General features: G+C 39.8%; 1 protein-coding gene across 5 annotated transcripts in view; it reads left to right on the top strand.

The window, feature by feature from the left end:
- The window catches only part of EFCAB2 (EF-hand calcium binding domain 2), a 115707-nt gene that overhangs the window by 50986 nt on the left and 41418 nt on the right, over positions 1-23303 (top strand). For 3 of the 5 annotated variants that reach the window (XM_032389262.1, XM_032389259.1, XM_032389261.1), the window contains exon 2: positions 5925-6004. In XM_032389262.1, coding sequence (XP_032245153.1) covers positions 5925-6004 — 80 coding nt within the window. Of the gene's footprint in view, positions 1-5924; positions 6010-23303 lie in introns of all 5 variants that reach the window. The other 2 variants (XM_032389260.1, XM_032389257.1) reach the window with 1 other exon arrangement.

Below are 23303 nucleotides of genomic sequence, written 5' to 3'. Positions count from 1 at the left end.
GATTTTACACTAGAACTGTTTGTCTGGCTTTGAGGTTGGCTGCCCCTGGTGGGGCTCTCTGTCTTGCAGAACTCATCAGGTGAGAGCTAGAGAACCACACATTGCACATGTTGTAGGAAATATTTAACTCCAGTCAAGAGTTAGACTGACCTCCAGTATTCCTCTTGAGTTTCTAACCCAGGAACAGCCAGATGGAAGAGATACATAGGGCGAGGTATGAGGGCAAGGGTGTACAACTTCTGTACCCTGTCTGGGTGGGCCACTGTCCCAGGACCTCCACATGGAAGGTCCTCAAAGGGTAAGTTTCAAAAATTTAAAAGATAAGAAGAAAACTCATCTGATGTGACTACCTAAAAATAAAAGATAATACACTTTTTAAATGACCTTAAAATTAAACATCATGATAAAAACCCTCAACAAAGTAAGTTTAGAAGGAACATACCTCTACATAATAAAGGCCATCTATGAAAAACCCACAGCTAATAGCCTAAATGGGGAAAAACTGAGTGCTTTTCTTCTATGGTCAGGAACAAGACACGGATGACCACTCTCACAACTATTATTTAACATAATACTGGAAGTCCTAGCCACAGCAATCAGACAACAAAAAGAAATAAAGAGCATCCCAATCGGCAAGGAAGAAGCAAAACTTTCACTGTTTGCAGATGACATAATACTCTATATAGAAAGCCTGAAAAACTCCACCAGAAAACTGCTAGAACCGATACACGAATTCAGTAAAGTCACAGAATACAAAATCAATGTACAGAAATCTGTTGCATTTCTATACACTAGTAATGAAGCAGCAGAAAGAGAAATTAAGGAATCAATCCCATTTACAATTGCACCAAAACCAGTAAGATACCTGGGACTAAACCTAACCAAAGAAGTGAAAGACCTGTACTCTGAAAACTATAAAACACTGATGAAACAAATTGAAGAGGACACAAAGAATGGAAAGACATTCTATACTCATGGATTGGAAGAACAAATATTTTGAAAATGTCTACACTACCCAAAGCAATCTACACATTTAATGCAATCCCTATAAAAATAGCAGCAGCATTTTTTTCACAGAGCTAGAACAAACCTAAAATTTGTATGGAACCACAAAAGACCCTGAATAGCCAAAGCAATCTTGAAAAGGAAAACCAAGGTGGAGGCATCACAATTCTGGACTTCAAGTTATATTACAAAGCTGTAGTGATCAAAACAGTATGGTACTGGCACAAAAACAGACACATAGATCAATGGAACAGAATAGAAAACCCAGAAATGAACTCATAATTATACGGTCAATTAATCTTTGGCAAAGAAGGAAAGAATATCCAATGGGAAAAAGACAAATGGTGTTGGGAAAACTGGACAGCAACATGTAGAGGAATGAAACTGGACCACTTTCTTACACCAGAAAAAAAAGAAATTTGAAATGTATGAAAGACCTAAATGTGAGACCTGAATCCATAAAGATCCTAGAGGAAAACACAGGTAAGTTACCTCTTTGACATTGGCTGTAGCAACTTCGTTCTAGATATGTCTCCAGAGGCAAGGAAAACAAAAGCAAAAATAAACTATTGGGACTTCGTCAAAATAAAAAGCTTCTGCACATCGAGGGAAACAATCAACAAAACTAAAAGGCAACCTTTGGAGTGGGAGAAGATATTTGCAAATGACATATCTGATAAAAGGTTAGTATCCAAAATATATAAAGAACTTGTAAAAGTCAACACTCAGAAGACATAATCCAATTTAAAAATGGGCAGAAGACATGAATAGGCATTTTTCCAAAGAAGACATGCAAATGGCCAACAGACACATGAAAAGATGCTCAACATCACTGATCAGAGAAATACAAATCAAAACCACAATGAGTTACCACCTCACACCTGTCAAAATGGCTAAACTCAACAACACAAGAAACAACACAACAAACACAAGGTGTTTGCAAGGATGTGGAGAAAGGGAAACCCTTTTGCACTGTTGGTGGGAATACAAACTGGTACAGCCACTCTGGAAAACAGTATGGAGATTCCTGAAAAGGTTAAAAATAGAACTACCCTCCAATCCAGCTGTTGCACTACTAGATATTTACCTAAAGAATACAAAAATACTAATTTAAAGGGATACATGCACGCTGATGTTTATAGCAGCATAATTTACAAGAGCCAAATCTTGGAAACAACCCAAGTGTCCATTGACTGATGAATGGATAAAGAAGATGTGGTATATATATACAATGTAATACTACTCAGCCATCAAAAAATGATTAACATAACATAATAAAAAAAATTTTTTTTAAATGAAATCTTGACATTTGCAATGACGGAACTAGAGGGTATTATGCTAAGTGAAATAAGTCAGAGAAAGACAAATACTATATGATTTCAGCCTTATGCGGACTTTAAGAAACAAACAAGCAAAGGGAAAATTAAAAAAAGAAAGAGACAAACCAAGAAACAGACTGTAGAGAACAAACTGATGGTTACCAGAGGGGAGTGCGGGGTGGGGGGAGGGGCGCAGGGCAGTAGGATGGGTGAAATAAGTGATGGGCATTAAGGAGAGCACTTGTGGTAAGCACTGGGTGTTGTATGGAAGTGTTGAATCACTATATTGTATTCCTGAAACTAATATTACACTGCATGTTAACTAACTGGAATTTGAATAAAAACTTAAAAAATAAATGAAATGACCTTAAATTTAAAAAGCAGGCATCAGCTTTGTGCATTGGCAGTGTTATAACCAGTGAGACTTTCCCAAGACAATTTTTTTTTTTTTAAGATTTTATTTATTTATTTGACAGAGACACACAGCGAGAGAGGGAACACAAGCAGGGGGAGTGTGGGAGAGGGAGAAGCAGGCTTCCCGCGGAGCAGGGAGCCCGATGTGGGGCTCGATCCCAGGACCCTGGGATCATGACCTGAGCCAAAGGCAGATGCTTAACGACTGAGCCACCCAGGCGCCCCTCCCAAGACAATATGATGACTAGTTAGAACCTTCCCAATACCCCACACAAGTCCAACTGTATTCAACTCATTGTATTTCAGTGAGATAATAAGACAAACTCGCAAAGATGAGTTGGGCAAGATTGTTCACTAAAGAATAATTATAACAATTGGAGGCAATTGAAATGTCTACAATTAGAGGGTTGGCTAAATTATGATAATGCTCTATAATGGAATACCAAACAGTCACTAAAAATGATAATGTAATCAATATTCTTTTGAGAGTACAAGATGCTCCCAATTTATTGTTGAGTGAAAATTAGATTAGGAGAAAACAATAAAAGTAGCTAACCCTGCATGGTAGGATTTGAAGTGATTTTTACTTAATCTAAACTCTTTCTTACACATCCTTTTTTTTTTCCTCCGGTAGTCATGTATGGTATTGATGATCAGCTAGGATATGAAACTGGTTTTATTTTAGAAAAACAAATGCAAACAACTGACCTGAAAGATTGTTTGCAGTAATTATGACACGGGGTTAAGTCTTCATTATTTAAAGAGCACATACAAATTGCTAAGAAAAAAATGGAAGATCCTAGTAGAAGTGAGCAGAAAACAAGAACAGATAGCTCACAGCATAGAAAGCAGAAGTCACATACAAGCATATGGATCATCATTCAGAGTCACTTGTAATCAAGGAAGTATAAATTTAAATAATGAGATTACAGTTATTTTTTTGCTTATTAAATTAGCAAACATGGTTCATTGTCATGTTTTTTATGATAAAGAAAAACTAATATCAATAAATTGTGGTACATTCCTTTGGTACTGTTAAAAATGGAAGGTTATATAGGTTATGTTGAGCCTGGAAAGGTATAGTATTTGAATGAAGTGATTAGGAGTTACGGTTTTTAAACTAATGAGTACTAGCAGTTAGTGAAGTGGGGGTAGAGTGTGGGAGAGAGCAGGATCTCTCAAGTGAGATAGATCCAGTTCAGTCCAGCTCTGCCACTTGGCAACTCTGTGATCTTGCACCAGTTGCTTAACCTCTCTGAGCTTTATTTTATTTTATTTGTTTTTGTGTGTGTGTGTTATTTTTTTAGAGAGAGAGAGAGAGAGCCCAAGTGAGGGGAGGGGCAGAGGGAGAGGGAAAGAAAGAATCCTAAGCAGGCTCCATGCCCAGCGCGAGGAGCTCGAGGCAGGGCTTAATCCCACGACCCCAAAATCATGACCCAAGCCAAGATCAAGAGTCTGATGCTCAACTGACTGAGCCACCCAGGCACCCCAGACCTCTCTGAGCTTTGATCGATACTTACCTCTGGTTATAAATGTAGGTACAGCACCTGGCACAGAATCTGGTACATAGTGTTTCATTCAGTAAGTTTTTGTTGAGTGAATGAATGGTAGTTCTTAAACGATACATATAAAAAGTTGTGTATGAAGAAAGATTGGAGGAAAATATAGCAAAGTGATGAGTGGTTATGTTAGGGTAATGTTACTCGTAGGGAATATGAGTAAATTTTTTCCCATTTTCTGCAATTTGATGGTATTATATTTATAATTTAAATGAGTATATGAACTCAATCTCTCCCTTTCTGGGTGTCCTATGTTACTATTTGAAAAATAAATTTTGAAACTTGATTGCATTGTTTTTCCCTTTATTCTTCCACTCAGCCAAACACCTTGGAGTCAGCTTCAACCCCTTTCTTTTCCTCTGCATCTAACATCAAACCTATCAGCAAGTCTTGTCGACTCTGCCCTTTAGAATATATCCAGAATCCTATCATTTCTCACCATCTCCAACTGTTTCCATCCTTGTCCTGTCACCATTAGACTCTCTCTAGAATACTGCAATAACCTCCTAACTGGTCTCTCCTTCCACCCTTGTCCCTTTCTGGTATATTCTTAACATTATAACTGAAGTGAATATAAGCCAGGCCATGTCATGTCACTGTTTAGAACCTTCCAGTGGTTCACCATCTCATTTAAAGTAAAAGACAAAACCTTTAAAGCAGTATACAGAGACCATATAGAACTTGTCCTCCCCCCCTAAAATCACACCTTTCTGACCTTATTTCTACCATTCTGCCTCTGCGGTTCTATTTGCCTAAAAACTCCTCCTGTAGATATTCATAAAGCTGGCTTTTCCCCCTGTGCAGAAGACACCTTATCACTAAGGAGGCCTTCCGAAACCACCACCCCACTCCTTTCTCAAGACCCAGCCCCCCCAGCACTCTGTGTCCCTTACCTGCTTTATTTTTTCCAGCACCATTTGACTTAACAGTGTATTTTTACCAAATATGTATAAGCTTATATATCTCCCTCAATAAAAACAGCTCTGTGGAGGTGGGCATTTTTGTCTGTTTTGTTCCTTGTTATAACGTTAGCACTTAGAATAGTGTCTAGCACCTAGCAGAGACTCAATAAATGTTTATTGAATAAATGACTTTTTAATCGTTCCTTGTAAGTAAGTCTTAGTCTCAAAACTAGTTTGAAAGCCCTTTGAGAGAGTGTCTTGTGTTGCTTTTGCATGCCTCCCACTCCCCAACTTCAGCCCTCCTCAAGTGCACAGGCAGGCACACCAGTGAGCCACACTCTATCCGTAGAGCTGGACTCCTTCTGCCTCTTGGGCTGGGACTCTGCCCAGACTACTTGGGACAAAAGATAGGCTGTGTTGGAAGCATTCTATACCTTGATCTGCATGGTGGCCTCATGACTACAAACACACGAAACCCATGGCACTGTGTACTCAAGAGTAGTGCACCTCTGGTACTGTGTTGTGTGTGTCTCGTGCCTCAGGAAACGAGAGTCTGTCCATTCCTTGCTATCTCTAGACGAAGATGAACATGCTACATGACGCTAAGATTAGGAAAGAGTTCTTCACGCTCTTCCTCATTGAGAATTTCTAGCTTAGTGGTTGAAATTTTTGTTTTGAATTCAAAGGTAAAGTAAAACACTTTTTATTTACTTTGTCTTTTGCAGAGATAGCTGTAGCAGAATATCACAAAAAAATCAAGGAGGCTTTTGAAGTGTTTGACCATGAGGCGAATAATACAGTGGATGTGAGGTTTGGCAATGTTTTCTTTGTTCTAATTCTAAATTACTGATACAACTCTTACAATAGAAGAGGGTTCTTGTCTTTTTTTCAGTCCTTGGATTTATTATGCTATATATCTATTTATTTGAGAGAGAGAGTGTGTGGGGGCATGTGAGTGGGGGGAGGGGCAGAGGGAGAGAATCTTCAAGCAGACTCCCTGCTGAATGTGGTGCCCAACGTGGGGCTTGATCCCTCAACCCATGAGATCATGACCTGAACTGAAACCAAGAGTTGGACTCTTAACCGACTGAGCCACCCAGGCGCCCCTTATTATGCTATTTAAATTTTTTATTTTCCTATGATTGCTTCAGATCAATACTGTTTCTTACTCTTTATAGTCTGGTGAAAAGAATATGCACATTGCCCATTTCAACCTGTAGACTGTAAGTTCTGTGGGGGAGGTGAACTCTGGTGGAGCATTAGTGCTAGAGACTTAATTGGTGCTCAGTAAATAATTGTTGAGTGAATGAACAGAATTTCTTTTTAAAATAAGTATAGGGCACCTGGATGGTGCAGTTGGTTAAGCCTCAGACTCTTGGTTTTGGCTCAGGCTGTGATCTCACGGTTGTGAGATTGAGCTCCGTGCTGGGCTCTGCGCTTAGTGTGGAGTCTGCTTGAGATTCTCTCCTTCTCCCTCTGCCCCTCCCACTTGTGCTCTCTTTCTCTCAAATAAATAAATAAGTCTTTAAAAATTAAGATAAAATAAATATGTATTATCAAGCCATGAATTAGAAAGATTAATTATGCTTAAATGATGATGCACTCCCCAAGTAAAATAACAGAAAGAACCCAAACAAAAGAACATAAAGGATGAGAGACATGAATACTGGTAGATCAGGAATAGAGTAAAGGGGATGGAATAGTTCGAGACCAGAAAGAAAAAAAAGGCAGAGGGAAACTATCCAGGAGAAGAACAGAAGTTGTAGGATCCATGCCACGTACATCACGGAGCGGTCATGAAACCGTTCTTCCAGAAGAGCGGCGAGCTGAATGAGGAACATTTGGTGGGATCACAGTCTCAAAACTCAGAGCCTAGTACACAGAGGCCAGCAGGGCTGTGGGAAGAAACAGAAGTGGAACTGGAGAGGAACAGTTTGAGGCTTATACGCGGCTGCCATCACTTCCAGGACTGGTCAGGAGCCTAAGTGCTTTCAACTGGAGGAACAGTGTACAGTTTTCTTTTATTTGCGACATATTGTTACTATACGTATTGTTTAGTTTCTTACACCTGGAGGCACAAGGTATGATTGCAGGAGAGGAGACTGAGAGGTGCAGTCCAGTTGATTACTTTATAGTAGCACCTTATAAAGCTCAGTTTTATACCTCGTCTGTGTTTATGCACCTTACAGCAGGGGATGAGGTTGAGAATTACATTCCAGAACCATCACTGTAGTCGGCCCTTTGTGAGCCCTGGCTCAGCTATTGCCAAGGAAGTGTGCAGGTCACATGCCGGGCTCTAGGTGCTCGGGCACTGGTGCGGGCTGCCTGAGCGACCGTGGAGTGCGAGTATCCTAGGAGGAAAATGACCGGGTGGGGCGGTGGTGGCCGTGATAGGGTTTGGGATGGTGTGGGGAGCATTTGACATGTGTGACCAAATCCCTGGATGGCCTTTGCCTCAGACCCCTCGCTGAAGCTGCAGGGCTCTCCTGGGGGCAGGGGAGAGAGGGACTGTGAGAGAGGCCAGGGAAAGTGGGAGGAGGACCAGGAGAGCTTTATGAGAGAGAAGGGCAGCAGAGAAGAGAAGCCAGCATTTACTCAAGGCTTGCTGGCTGACAGAAGACCTGTAATTGGGTGCAGGGCGCTCATGTGTATGACCTCATCTTAGTCTTTTAATTGTGTGGTAAGAGTTGGCATCTCCAGTTTCTGGAAACAAAGAAAAGGTAAATAGCTTGCTCAAGGTCATTTCAGGGTTTTAAAATTCTAAATCTTCTGCCGTGCCCCGCTCCCCCCTTCCCCCTCCCCTCCTCACCCTTCGTGGACCTCCTGGACCTGTCTCCTGCCTTTGGGCCCCATGAAAGAAGCAGTGAAAAGAAAACCTCCCAGCTCTCTTAGAGCACTGATGCCAGATCTTTTTTGGGTAAAAGTGCTAATTCAGGAAAAATAGACATGCTTATGGGATGCATCTTTTTCCCATTCAAAATTTAAAAATTTTCCTGAGGCCCCAAGGGAAAGTGTATATTTTTACAACCTAAATTGTCTACTTTATTAAGTAGATTACAAAGAAAATTGGCATTATTTTTCTCACTAAAATATTAATGTTACACATATTCGAATCATAGCAACAGGGATGGATGTAGCTTCCTAGTCTTCATTCCTTTTGTTAATTTGTATAGTACTCTGAAGCTCATAATGGGTGTTCTTGTGCAGCTGGGGTCATTACCATGCACACTTTATGGGACGGAGAAGCAAAGTGACTTGCCCAAGAGGGCACAAGGGGCTAGCAGCAGAGTCGGAGCTCAAGGTAGTTCCCTGTGTTTGGGCAGCTGCCCAGCAGCCCCGGACGAGCCCCTGGGAGCACAGTGATGAATGAGATCTGGTCCTGCCTTTCCCAGCCTCTGCCCACTCTTTATTGTAAAAACAGTTAATCTAGCTAGAATTTATTTTGGCATGTGATTAAAAGTGAAGGTCTAAATATAGACTTTTTTCCCCTCCAAATTGCTAAACAGTTTATTTTATTTACATCATGAATTATTACACCTACTTTATAATATATTGCCTTTTCTATAGTTGAATCTAATTTGGGCTATGTATTCTGATCTATTGCTTTACCTTTCAGTCTTCTGCTAGGTCAACCCAATACTAATTGCTGTAAATTTATTTTTTTAAAGATTTTATTTATTTCTTTATTTGAGAGAGAGAGAGCACAAGCAGGGGGAGCAGCAGGGAGAGGGAGAGGGAGAAGCAGATGCCCTCCCTGAGCAGGGAGCCCGATGTGGGGCTCGATCCCAGGACCTTGAGATCATGACCTGAGCTGAAGGCAGACATTCAACCGACTGAGCTACCCAGGTGCCCCTAATTGCTGTAAATTTTTTTTTAAGATTTTATTTATTTATTCGTAAGAGACAGAGAGAGAGAGAGAGAGGCAGAGGGAGAAGCAGGCTCCCCGCTGAGCAGGGAGCCCGACACGGGACTCGATCCCAGGATCCTGGGATCATGACCTGAGCCAAAGGCAGACGCTTAACCATCTGAGCCATCCAGGCACCCCTAATTGCTGTAAATTTAAAATGTGCTTTAATATCTGATAGAACTAGGCTCTTTATTACTCTTCTTTTTAAACATTTTAATTAATTGAAAAACATTTAATTGAAAAAAAAAAAGACATAGAAACAACCCAATTGTTCATTGACAGACGAATGGATAAGGAAGTTGTGTATACACACACACACATATATATATATTATTCAGCCATAAAAATGAGGAAATCCTGCCGTTTGTGACAACATGGTTGAATCCTGAGTGATATGCTAAGTGAAGTAAGTCAGAGAAAGACAAACACCCTATGATTTCACATATATGTGGAATCTAAATACGAACAATCTAAAAAACAAACTCAGAAGAAGAGATCAGACTTGTGGTTACTGGCCATGGAGGATGGGGAGGGGGAATTGGAGGGAGCTGGTTAAAAGGTGCAAACGTCTAGTTACAAGGTGAGTACTAGGGATGTAATGTACAACAGGGTGAGTACACCTAACACTGCTGTATGGTTTATAGGGAAGCTGCGAGGAAAGTAAATCCTAAGAATTCTCATCACAAGGAGACCCTTTTTTTTTCTTATTTATTTTTTAATTGTGTCTGTATAAGAAGATGAATGTTAGTTGAACCTCTTGTGGTCATCATGTCCCAACCTACATAAATCAGACCATCATGCTGTATGCCTTAAACTTACACAGCAATCGATATATGTTGATTTTTTTCTCAAGAAAACTGGAAAAAAAAAAAAGAATTGAAGGCAGAATTCAAGTGGTGTAGAGAAGCATTGGATGGAGTGAGAGTCCAGAGACATAGATAATGGCTTGGTTTTGGCAGGAGAGAGCTGTTCCTAGAGGGGCTTCCAGCACATTTGGCTGTGTCTCCCCTACCCTGTAGGTAAGATGCCATTTTCCTTGTAGGACAGACCTGGGCCCCTTTACAGATGAATTTTGTGGCTGTTACTCTCCCTTCTCCCAACCTCTGCTTTGCACGAATTGAAAGATTGAATTTGAAACTGTACCACTACATAAAACATCATGAAAGGGTTCCCTGCTGCTCTCCTCCTGGCTCCAAGGGGCAACCCTGGGGTCCAGAATCAGACCCCCCCGGGCTCCACTCCTGGCTCTCTGACTAAGTAACTTACTTTTCACCTTCACCTCAGAGGAAGGACCCTTTCAGGGGTCTAGGAAGTCAAAACTATTTTTATAATAAATCTAAGGCAGTATTTGCTATTTTCATTCTCATTTTTTCACAAGTATATCTTGGAGTTTTTGAAAAGCTACATGATGTGTGATATTGCAACAGATTGGATGCCAAACCAGATAAGAGAATCCAGCTGTCTTCTGTTAAGCCAGACATTACAGAGATTTGCAAACATGTAAAATGGTGCCATTCTTCTAATTAAATTTGTTCTTGTGGAAAATATAGTTATTTTTCATAAAATTATGTTATTGACCTACACTTGTAATGGATTTATTTATTATTTCTGAATGAAAAATTTAAAGTATTTTAAAAAGATTTCTAAGTGAATATTTTAAAATTTTTTTTAAAAATATTTTTAAAATATTTTTTAAAATACAACTCACATAAGGAAAGGCTTTCTGAGGATTTCTTATCATTTTTAAGAATGCAAAAGGAGTTCTAAAACCCAAAAATATGAGAACCACTGTTGTCAGTGGACATTTTTAAAGCTCTTAGAACAATATTAGCTCAGAACAAATTAGCTTGGGATTTAAAACTTAGAACAAATTAGGTATTATTAGTAGTAGTACACTTTATATTCTTAAAGTAAACAATTTAGAGTTGTTTTTCTTCTATTTACTCTGGATTAGTAATTATACATAACAAACCTCTCATAAGAATTTTTTACGTATTTCTGTGCATTCTGTTTTGATCTTTTAAGTTTTGAAGTAGTTCATTTTCCTTGTTAAATAGTTTTTGAAAGTTGGCACCTTGAAAAACATCGAGGCAGGTTTTTAAAAAATAACACTAATTGGGGGCATTTTAATTTGCCTCATATAAAACCTAGAACATAATACCTTTTGACTTACGTACATTTTCCTGCTCTGTGTTGAGATTTCAATCAAAAGACTGATTGAAAATCAAGTTTTTGAATAGATAATATATAGACATGGGGTAAGATTCTAAAGGTACAAAAAGTAGTGATGGATACATCTTTTCACCTCTAACTCCTGGCTATCCAGTCCTCTTTTTTTTTTTTTTAAGATTTTATTTATTTATTTGAGAAAGAGTAAAGAGAGAGAGAGCATGAGCACAAGCAGGGAGAAGGGCAGAGGGATAGGGACAAACAGACTCCATGCTGAGCGTGGAGCCTGACATGGGGCTCCATTTCAGGACCTTGAGATCATGACCTGAGCTGAAACCAAGAGCCGGACACTTAACTGACTTGGCACCCAAGTGCCCTATCCAGTTCCTGTTTTTAAAGGCAAGAGTTGTTACAGGTTTTTTCCAGAGAAAGTCCATGCAAATACAAGTGTGTGTGTGTGTGTGTGTGTGTGTGTGTGTTTTATTGTGTTAAGTATATATGATATAAAATTTAACATTTTAACCATTTTTAAGTGTATAGTTTAGTGACTTTAGTACATTTACATTACTGCTATCCATCTCAGTTGTTAGGCGTCTGCCTTTGGCTCAGGCCATGGTCCTAGAAATTTTTCATCTTCCCAAACCAAAACTCTGTACCTTTTAACTTTTTTTTCTGAAGATTTTATTTATTTATTTGAGAGAGAGTGTGAGTGGTGGGGAGGAACAGAGGGAGAGGGACAAGCAGGCTCTGTGCTGAGCATGGAGCCCTATGCAGGGCTTGATCCCACGACCCCAAGACCATGACCTGAGCTGAAACCAAGAGCCAGGCACCCAACCAACTGAGCCACCCAGGTGCCCCAACTCTGTACCTTTTAAACAATAACTCCCCATTCCTCCTCTCCCTCATTCCTGGTAACCACTATTTTACTTCCTGTTTCTATGAGTTTAACTATTCTAGGTACCTCATATAAGTGAAGTCATACAACATTTGCCCTTTTGTGTCTGGCTTATTTCTTTTAGCGTAATGTCTTTAAGGTTCATCCATGTTGTGACATGTGTCAGAATTTCACTCCTTCTTAAGGTTGCATAGTACTCTACTGTACATATATACCATATTGTTTATCCATCCCTCTGTTCATGGACATTTGGGTTGTTACCGCCTTTTGGCTTTTTGAACAATATTGCTATATGAACATTGGTGAACAAATATTTGTTCAGGTTTCTGCTTTCAGTTCTTTTGGATGTCTACCCAGCAGCAGAATTAGTAGATCATATAGTCATTCTATGTTTAATTTTTGAAGAGACCACCATACTGTTTTCCCCAGGAACTGCATCACTTTACATTTCTACCAGCAAAGCACAAGGATTCCAATTTCTCCATGTCCTTACCAACACTTGTTATTTTCTGTTTTTCATCTTTATCGTAATGGGTGTAAAGTGGTATCCTGTTGCGGTTTTGATTTGCATTTGCCTAATGAGTAATGATGTTGAGCATTTTGCATGTGTACATCTTCTGTGGAGAAATGTCTGTTTAAGCCCTTTGCCCATTTTTAAATTGTATTGTTTTTTTTTTTTTGATGTTGAGTTATAGGATGTGTGTGTATGTTTTTACATAAGTGGTGAGAAACTATTCTGTACTTTGCTTTTTTTTACTTACCATAACTTTGTGATTATTCTTTATTAGTACATAAGAGTTTCCTCATTTCATTGTATGGATGAAACATAATATACTTAATTAATCTCCTCTCCATGGGTATTTAGGTTGTTTCCAGGCTCTTGTTATGCTAGTCCATGTTGCTGAGAATATCTTACTCTGCATGTTATTTTGCAAAAGTGAGAATTTTTCTTTCGGTTAAATTCTTGGACGTATATCAAAGTGCATGAATATTTTTGCTAGAGGTCACTATATTGACAATGTATTCTCTCACTTCATTTTATGAGTGTGCCTATTTCCCTACTCTCTCTCAAACAAAGTTAATTATCAAACTTTAGAATTTTTGCTAATGTGATACCTGAAAAATAGAAACTCAGTGTTAATTTCATTTCTCTAATATGGACATCTTTCTGTATGTCTAAAAATGATTTATAAGGACACCTGGGTGGCTCAGTCGTTAAGTGTCTGCCTTCTCCTCAGGTCATGATCCCAGGGTCCTGGGATTGAGCCCCGTATCAGGCTCCCTGCTTGGCGGGAAGTCTGCTTCTCCTTCTCCCACTCCCCCTGCTTGTGTTCCCTCTCTCACTGTGTCTCTCTCTGTCAAATAAATAAAATCTTAAAAAAAATAAAAATAAAAAAATAAAAGTGATTTATATTTCCTTTTGTTTGAACTGGCAGTTCATGGCCTTTCCCATTTTTTATTGAATTATTTATCTTTTTATATATTAAAGATCTTAGCCATAGTGTGTGAAATGTATGCCATCTGTCTTTTGACTACTTTTACTTTCTGGTGTTCAGAAACTTTAAAAAAATGGTTAAATTACACACCATTTGAATATGGATTTGACTTTTGAGGGCACCTGGGTGACTCAGTTGTTAGGCGTCTGCCTTTGGCTCAGGCCATGGTCCTAGGGTCCTGGGATCGGGTCCCACATTGGGCTCCTTGCTCAGCAGGAAGCCTACTTCTCCCTCTACCACTCCTCCCTGCTTGTGTTTCCTCTCTCGCTGTGTGTCTCTCTGTCAAATAAATAAATAAAATCTTAAAAAAAAAATGAATATGGATTTGACTTTTGGAAATAAACAAAAGTCATCAGAGTAGTTTTAATAGAATAAATTTAAGTTGGCCTGAATAAAGCTAGTATGGTAAAAAAGAAAAAAACAACATTCCACAAGGAATGTCTCTAAAGTAAAGAAGTGAATTAATTTTTCCATGTAGCTGATAAATTTAATTTGAACGTCACTCAAATCTGAATCACAAACCAGTCTAGTTTTTTGTAATGTATGTTCTTTCATCTTTGACTCTAACAGAATAAAAGTATACTAGAAGTTGGTGGAGTCAGTTGCTGGCTCTATCTTTGATTTTTTTTACTTTATTACAATATTATTGACTAATTCCCTATACTGTTCTTTTCATTTGTTATTTATTTTATAACTGGAAGTTTGTACCCCTTAATCTCCTTCACCTGTTGTATCCACCCTCCCCCCCACCTCCTTTCTGGCAACCACCAGTTTGTTCTCTGTATTTAAGAGTCTGTTTGGTTTTTGTTTGTTTGTTCATTTGCTATGCTTTTTAGATTCCAAATATAAGTGAAATCATATGGTATTTATCTTTCTCTGTCTGACTCATCTCACTTAGATAATACCTTCTAGGTCTATCCATGTTGTTGCAAATGGCAAGATTTCATTTTTTGTATGGCTAAGAAATGTTCCTGTGTGTGTGTGTGTGTGTGTGTATCCCATCTTCTCTAACCATTCATCTATTGATGGACACTTGGGTTGCTTCCATATCTTGGCTCTTGTAAAAAATGCTGCAGTAAACATGGGGGTGCAGATATCTTTTTGATTTAATATTTTGATTTCTTTGGATAAATACCCAGTAGTGAAACTGCTGGAACATATGGTATTTCTATTTTTTATTTTTTGAGGGTCTCTTACTGTTTTCTACAGTGATTGCACCAATTTACATTCCTACCAACACTGCATGAGGGTTCCCTTTTCTCTCCTTTTTTGCCAACACTTGTCCTTTTTTGTCAACACTTGTCCTTTTTTGTCTTTTTGAGATTAGCCATTCTGATTGGTGTGAGGTGGTATTTCATTGTGATTTTGATTTGCATTTCCCTGAGCAACTTTTCATGTGCCTGTTGGCCATCTGTATGTCTTCAGGAAAAAATGTCTAGTTAGGTCCTCTGCCCATTTTAATCAGATTATCTGGGTTTTTTTTGGTGTTCCAGTGTATAAATTCTTTATATATTTTGGATATTAACCCCTTATTAGATATGTCAGTTGCAAATATCTTCTGTCATTCGCTAGGCTGCCCTTCTGTTTTTGTTGATGGTTTTCTTCACTGTGGAAAAGATTTTTATTTTCGCACAGTTCCAATAGTTTATTTTTGCTTTTGTTTCCCTTGCCAGAGGAGATATATCTATAAAAATGTTGCTAAGGGCAATGTCCAAGAGATTACTGCCTCTGTTTTCTTCTGGGAGTTTTATGGTTTCAGATTTTACATTTAGGTTTAATCCATTTTTAGGGGGTTTTCTTAAATGTGGTGTAAGAAAGTGGTCCAGTTTCATCTTTTTTGCATGTAGGTGTCTAGTTTTCCCAATGCAATTTATTGAAAAGACTGTCTTTTCTCCATCACATATTCTTGCCTCTCTATCCTGTTCTACTGATGTATGTGTTTGTTTTTGTGCCAGTACCATACTGTTTTGATTACTATGATTGGATTTTTATGTGTCACTCTCTTTTTATTCATTTTCCTTATACCTGCATCACTTAAACCACAGGAGTGTTAAGAGTAGCAAATGGAAAAATATGAAAGAATTTTTGAAAAGTATATAAGGTCAGATCAAGTTATATATGTTTTTAACACTCCATTCTAATCAATTCCAGAATGGATTGATCCTCAAGAATTTGGTGTGCCAAGATGATGTAGGGTCCAATCCTGGAATAAAAGTGCTGGTCATCCCCCTTACCCCAACTACACCTATCTGTGCCCTTGCTATGTTTCAGTGCCTTTGCATGGTATTCTAGACTATTCTGTGTTTACTTTATTCTTGCCTCCACTATGGGAGATTTTTCCTAATATTTTCTTGTTGTTTTCTTAGTCTTTGAGCAAACTTTTTGTAGCCCAGCAGCCCCAGGTGTCCTCCTGCTAATGCAGTGAGTCTCTTTTTCAGTGCTTCCATCTCAACTCAGCATGAGTGTCTGAGGCACACAACACCCACTGTTCATCTTTTACACTGATAAGGAGACTTGAGTTTCTTAAGCAGTTGGCAGGAACTTTGAGTGTATTAGGTCTTGTCTAAAATTCAATAAGAAGTAGGTAATAAGAACCTCTTTGTGATGGATTAGGGATCACTCTTCCAAAGAAGACTGGACGTACCATAAATATTATTTCTACCTCTTCAGATTTAATACTATGTTTGAAGATAAGTTAATAACAACATTTCACAATACATTTAATCAGGTAGTAAAAAGGGTGAGCAATATGGAGAGATTGCACGGGCAGTGTCCCTAAACAATTATTACCTGAGAAAGCTTGAGACTCAAAAGAGCTTTTGAAAAACTGTGCAGGTTAATGGGTCTGTATTTATGTGATGGAAAAACAGTGTAAAAGAGGAATGGAATTGTTGGACCTATAGACCCCTTGATAGGGAATTAATTGTAAAAACTGGGGTCCATTTATACATAGTTCATACATATGAGTGAAAGGTATGATGAACTAGACTAGAGTATAACTTGGATAAATTTTAAGAACAATGTCGAGTTAAAAAAATTACAGAAGGAGGCAAACATTCTGATACAATATATGTAAATTTTAAACCTATAAAATAATAGTGTCTCTTGTTTATGAATACAATGACATGCATGGGAATGATAAATATTATCCTCAGAATAGTGGTGGCATCTGAAGACACAGGGGGAAGGGATGGAGAGTGGGACTTTAGCTGTTTTCTGCCATGTTTTATTCTTAGGGAAAAAGTCTGAAGCAAATGTGGCAAAAGGTTAGCATTGGTTAAATCTCAGTATTGGATATATGGCCGTTATATTTTTTCTGTACTTTTTCTGTAATATTTCACAATTACTCATAATAACAAATATTTTTTCAAGAGTGGTTTATACCTTGTCTTTTCGCTATCTCACTTTCCAGTTGCTTTGTAAAAAATTGGTTTGCTTATGGGGACCTGGGTGGCTCAGTTGGTTAAGTGTGTTGAGTGTCCGACTCTTGATATCGGCTCGGGTTGTTATCTCAGGGTCCTGGGATTAAGCCCTGAGTGTGTGTGTGTTTGGGGGGGTGTCCCTGCTCAGCGGGGTGTCTGCTTGTCTCCCTCTCCCTCTGCCCCTCCCCCAGCTCACCAGCACACGTGGTCTCTCTCTCTCTCTTATTCAATCTTTAAAAAAATTGGTTTGCTTATAATGGCCCTTTTGACGAATTGTGATTAAATAATCACTTAAAGTTTAAAAAATCATCCCAAATCCTACCTCCTGAAAGAACAGTTGTTAATGTTAGACAAGTGCAGTTCTAGATGTCTTTTTACCCATGTGTAATAAGATACATGGTTAGAAGGGTGGGGAGTTGATAAGAAAGGAAGGAGAAGGAATGGGAAGAAAGGAAAAAGAAAACATATAGAAGAAAAAAATCTAGAATATAATCTCCTTGAGGGCAGACCTTCTGTCTGTTTTGCTCACTGCTATATTTCAGCACCTAAGACTGTGTTTGGTGCATAGTAGGTGCCCAGTATACATACATTTATTAAATGCACAAAGGAAGAGACTAGCCTATAAAAGTAAGATCATACTTTAAAAAAAAAGTATTAATTTAATTTTCCTTGAATTAACAAAAGAAAAAAATAAATTTAAATTAAAGAAATTATGGAATCTCAAGTGCTTCCTGGTCATGAGAGATATTATTTTAAATTCAGAGAAGATAATGGGGAAAACATTAAGAGGTTGTAGTCACTGTGTGTGTTCTTTCTTTAAATTTATTTTTTATTTTTTAATTTAGAGAGAGAAAGAGAGAGGGGGGTAGGAGCAGAGGGAGAGGGACAAGTAGACTCCTCACTGATGGCGGAGCCCGACCCCAGGCTGGACCTCATGACCCTGAGATCATGACCTGAGCCAAAATCAAGAGGCAGACATTCACCTGACTGTGCCACCCAGGCGTCCCATACTGTGTGTAAAAAGTGTCAGTTGACTCCCTCCTGTGGAGGATGCCGACGTTAGCACTTTAAAATTTCCTTCCATTTTTTCCCTCTCTCAGTCCGCTGATGTATCTGAGTTATATTATTATTTTTACACTGACAAGGTAGAATACTCATACTTTGTTTAGTATTAACAAAATTTTAAAGTATATTTTGTCTATATTTGAATGAAATTACTGCTGACCACCATTTCCCCTCCATTCTGGTACTTTGATTTGTACCTGCCATCTGGATTCTCATCTTGTCAGTTTTTGTTGTTTTTTTTTTTTCAGAGAGGGCTCTTGGGTATTTTTGCAAGTTCTTTAGTGTTTAAGATGTTTGCTTTAGGGCGCCTGGGTGGCTCAGTTGGTTAAGCGACTGCCTTCGGCTCAGGTCATGATCCTGGAGTTCCGGGATTGAGTCCCGCATCGGGCTCCCTGCTCAATGGGGAGTCTGCTTCACTCTCTGACCGTCTCCCCTCTCATGCTCTTTCTCACTCTCTCTCTCTAAAATAAATAAAATCTTTAAAAAAAAAAGAATGTCCTGGCTTTAAAAAAAAAAAAAGATGTTTGCTTTATATTCAGATATTTTGTACTTGAATGACATAAGTTTATGTATTCATTGTTAATGGCTGCAAGGTGAACACCTTGCGATGTATCACTATACCATAATTTAACATATCTCCTACTTTTGGCCATTTGGGTTGCTTATAATATGATGCTACTGTTATGTCAGGGCTAAAGTTATTAATGTGGAATTGGACAAAGACTGTAGCCCTTTCTCAGAATGCCAGCAAATAAATCCTGTAAGCCCAAATTCTTTTCTCTTACCTTTTCCTGAAGAAGAAGATTTTTTTTCTTGTTGGGAGATAGGGTGTCTCAATCTACATAATTAGGTTCTGATAGTAGAATGGTGGGGTGTGGTGGGATGAATAAGAAACTGCTATGGTCTGAATCCTTGTATCCACCCCCCCCCCCAATTTCATGTGTTGAAATCCTAACTCCCACTGTGATAGTATTAGGAGGTGGAGCCTTTGAGAGATGTTTAGGTCATAAAAGCAGAGCCTTCGTGGGTGGGATTAACACCCTAACAAAAGAGGCCTGGGAGCTAGCCTGTTCCTCTGCCAAGTGAGGTTCCGGCAGAAAGACACTATCTAGGGAGCGCATTCTCACCACACTGAATCTGCCTGCACCAGGACCTTGGACTTCCCAGCCTCCAGAACTAAAAGAAATAAATCTTAGTCATTTATAAGCACTCAGTTTATGGTATTTTGTTAGAGCAGCCTGAACAGACTCAGAAACCCACTCTCACTGTCACAGGAAGGGGAGCTGGTCAAAGATGGTAAGGGGGAAGAAAGATGCAAGGGAGAATAGTGGATCTTGGTGACAGGATATGAAGGGAGTAATCAGTAAAGGGGATTAAAATTAAAAGTACATTTTTTAGGGGTGTTTGGGTGACTCAGTCGATTGAGTGGCTGACTCTTAATTTTGGCTCAGGTCATGATCTCAGGGTCCTGGGATTGAGCCCAACCTGGGGCTCTGTGCTCAGCAGGAAGTTCTCCCTCTGCTCCCGCCCCCAGCCCCCCTTGCTCATTCTCTCTCTCTCTCAAAATAAATAAATCTTTAAAAAAACATTTTTTACATAGATAATATATTTATATGGTTAAAAATTCGAAGAGAACAAAGTGCAGATAAAAGTCTGTCTAACTCCCTTCCACCAGCCATCCAGGACCCCTCCGAAGTATTGGCAACTAAAGTACTAATTTCTAGGAATCACTCCAGAAATATTCTATGCATACATATATATTATTTTCTTACCCCCCCTTTTATACTCAAATGGTTGCATACTTTCATTGTATGGTACTGTTCCCTTGGGTTGGGATCAAGCCCGTGATGAAGTTCATTTTAATGACTTCTCAGTAGCATTGAGGAGTCCAGAATGGATGTAGCTTTCCAGTTTATTCTTAGTCTAAGTGCATAAATGCACTAAGCTTTAGTGTATTGGAGGGCATCAGAAAGCTCAGTAAACCATACCCCAGGCTTTGTAAGTGGGAGCGATTAATAGGATAGCACGTGACAGACAAATAACTCTTGGATTCGGACTACCCTGTTAAGGCACTTCATTTGCTGTGTGATAAAGAGGACCTTTTCTTCATTTAATAGCTTTGGAGGCCGACTTGCTTGACTCTGGATTATAGATATCTGTCTGTTGTGTTTATCGTATTGTCTAGATCAAGTACGAATTTTGGTGTATGGCCATAAACATCAGGAGCCAGAGGCTGAGGATTGGTGGTCTCAGGGGGTGTACTTCCTGGGGCCTCTGGGTGTGTACCCTCTGTGGCTTCCAGGTTCATATTCCTGCAGCCTCAACCTGTTCTCGTTAACATAGGAAATAAAATATGGTAAAATAAAATAATGATGGAGCAGAGTGCTAATGATAGTGTCATACGGCTTTCTGTTGTAGGCCTGTGGAGAGAGATCATATTTGGTTAAGTCACCATCTCTGGTTAAAACAGCTGTGCCTAGGGAAGCAGGTCAAATGGTACAAAGCACCACAACCTGCATGTTAAGGAACTCTCACAAGGACTGCGGATTGCTCCCCATCTGGTACAGTTACCCCTAAATCCTGATGAGGTTGTATAAGCCTCATATTAGGCCATTTCAACCCAATATCTAGGCCAATAGTGCTACTAATTCTCCTCGTCCCTGGTAGTGCTAGTGATTCATGCCACGGTGGTTGACTGTGGTAGAGATTGGGTAGTCTAATTTTATTACCTCTCTTCCTGAGCACATAGCTAAACTATAATTCCCACACTCCCTTGAAGATAGAGGGAGGCTGGGAAGTATGGTTTAGGTAGAGTTTTGGCCAGTGGAATGGAGGTGGCAGTGATGTGTGCCACTTTTAGAGCTGATCCTTAAAAACCTCCCATGTGGTCCTCCATGTTTTCTCCCCTTCTGGCTGGACACATACAAGCCGAGTGATGTTGGAAACCATGTGTTGAAATTGATGGAACCACAAGATGGAAGGAGCTGTGTCCCTGAATGATTCTTTGGAGCAAAGCCATTCTTCAATCAGGAAAACCCATTTTGGATCTAACAGAAGCCACCTCCGTAGGTGTAGTAAGCCACGGGATGCTGGCGTTTGTTGTAGTGGTGGCCATTATTCTCACAGAGTAGCATTATTGAGTTTTCTCCACAGGAACCCAAGGAAGGGTTTGGGGCCCCTAGATATCTTAGCAAGCTCTGTCCTAGGTTGTAGCTGGCTGAAGAGGGCTGATGGTGACTACAGGAAGAGCCATCATTGTTTGCTACTCCTGTCAAGCATGACGTGAAAAATGTCTCCCTTTATGGCTGACCCCGCGAGTCACAAGCTATGGAGATCAGATATATTTGTGGTTGCATAAAAAAGTCTGGGAGTTGTTTGAAATTGCCCCAGATCTCCTTGGGGGAAGTGAGGAGGGCAGTAGGGGTTAGTAACCAGTGGTTCTGTGTCATACACAGTGCAAGTGACTCCGTCCTGACCACTGTCCATTGTGGCCATGGAATTCAGTGTTCTACAAATTCTATACAGAGGGAGCGGCAGAAACGTCATCCATTTCATCTGTAGAGATAGTACGGCCAGATGTCTAAATCTGTTCTTTCCCTGGGGGAGGTGAGAAAGACGGGACTGTTCTGGATGCTAGTAGAGTGGCTATGAAAGGGAGATTTGGTTACGTTAGCAGGGTCCCAAGGAGCATGGGAATTCGTTATTTGTGTCTTTGAGGGACTCCGAAACAAGTGTTTGGAAGTGTCACTGCATAATGCAGTGATGAAACCAGGCCAGAAGCCAGGCTGCAAGTGCTGTAATTCAAGTCAGCTTCTGGTTAATTTAAAGGCATGGTAGCTACACCAGCTCCTAACCCGTAGCCTTCTTCTGTTTCATTTTCTGAATTACTGAGAAGTGATACTCAAATGTCTATTTTTTTTTTCTGAAAACTACCGGTGCATTTTGTAATAGTTTCCAGCCTTTCACTGAGAGCTTATTTTGGTCATCTTTCCTTTGCTCACCCAACTCTAAAATTATTTTTGTTTTTCACTAAGAGCTTATTTTTCTTGCCTCTCCTAAGTTAAAAACATGTTGAAGACAAAATGTATTTAATGTTTGGACTCTTTAATGTGTACAGCATTGTCTTTTGTCTATAGTCAGTGCCAATAATGTTAGCAGAGTGTATGTTACTCATTTGTGGAGTTATTAGAAATGAATGTGTAAAGATGGGTTGGGGCCATTCAGTGAATGGTCTTGTGTGTGCCCTACAGAGCCTGGATTTTGTTATGTGGGTGGTAGAAATCCTTAAGTGCAGAGAAGTAACAGATTTGGGCTTTTAGAAAGAAAACTGTAGCTATAGGTTGGTAGATAGATTGGCACATAGACTAGAGCAGTAGTTTCCAGTTCTGAGGGCACACTAGAATCACCTGGGACCTTCTAAAAAAAACCCCACACAGAGAGAAATGGGCAAAGACTTGAACAGGGACTTCCAACAAGCTTCGGTGACACAAATTCTTTTTTTTTTTTTTTAAGATTTTATTTATTTATTTGACAGAGACATAGCGAGAGAGGGAACACAAGCAGGGGGAGTGGGAGAGGGAGAAGCAGCCTTCCCACTGAGCAGGGAGCCCGATGCAGGACTCGATCCCAGGACCCTGGGATCATTACCTGAGCTGAAGGCAGACGCTTAATGACTGAGCCACCCAGGCACCACTCGGTGACACAAATTCTTTCAGCAGCAGGTACAAACAAGGATATGGGGCAAGAGGAATTCCCATGCTCTGCTCAAAGGAATCTTAATTAGAGGTTGGGGAAAAATTGGCTGACAGTGTGTGTGTGTGTGGTGGCCTCACAGAGCTGCCGCATCACCCAGCTAGTCCCAGACTGCATGCAGAAGAGCAGCAGGACTGTGGCTCTTAGAGCACCGAAAGCTCTCCAACCTAAGGAGACCCAGTGGCTCTCCTGAACCCACGGCCTAACGCAAAGCAGAAACAGGGAAGTCTGCAGAGGGGCAGGCATGGATAGTATGAGCGCCGAGCCACGCACTCACGAATAAGTCAGCTTTCCTTGGCATTCACCCTGATCTCTGTATTGTGCTGAGTTCTCCTCTCCCTGAGGCAGTGAACATGGAATGCGCTAGCCACCTTGGTTGGGGGGAAAGGGTACCATGA

This window comes from Phoca vitulina, unplaced genomic scaffold (genome assembly GCF_004348235.1).
Source record: "Phoca vitulina isolate PV1807 unplaced genomic scaffold, GSC_HSeal_1.0 scaffold54, whole genome shotgun sequence".
Taxonomy (NCBI): Eukaryota; Metazoa; Chordata; class Mammalia; order Carnivora; family Phocidae; genus Phoca; species Phoca vitulina.
Note: the sequence above shows the minus strand (reverse complement) of the source record. Positions and strands in the feature narration are given on the sequence as shown.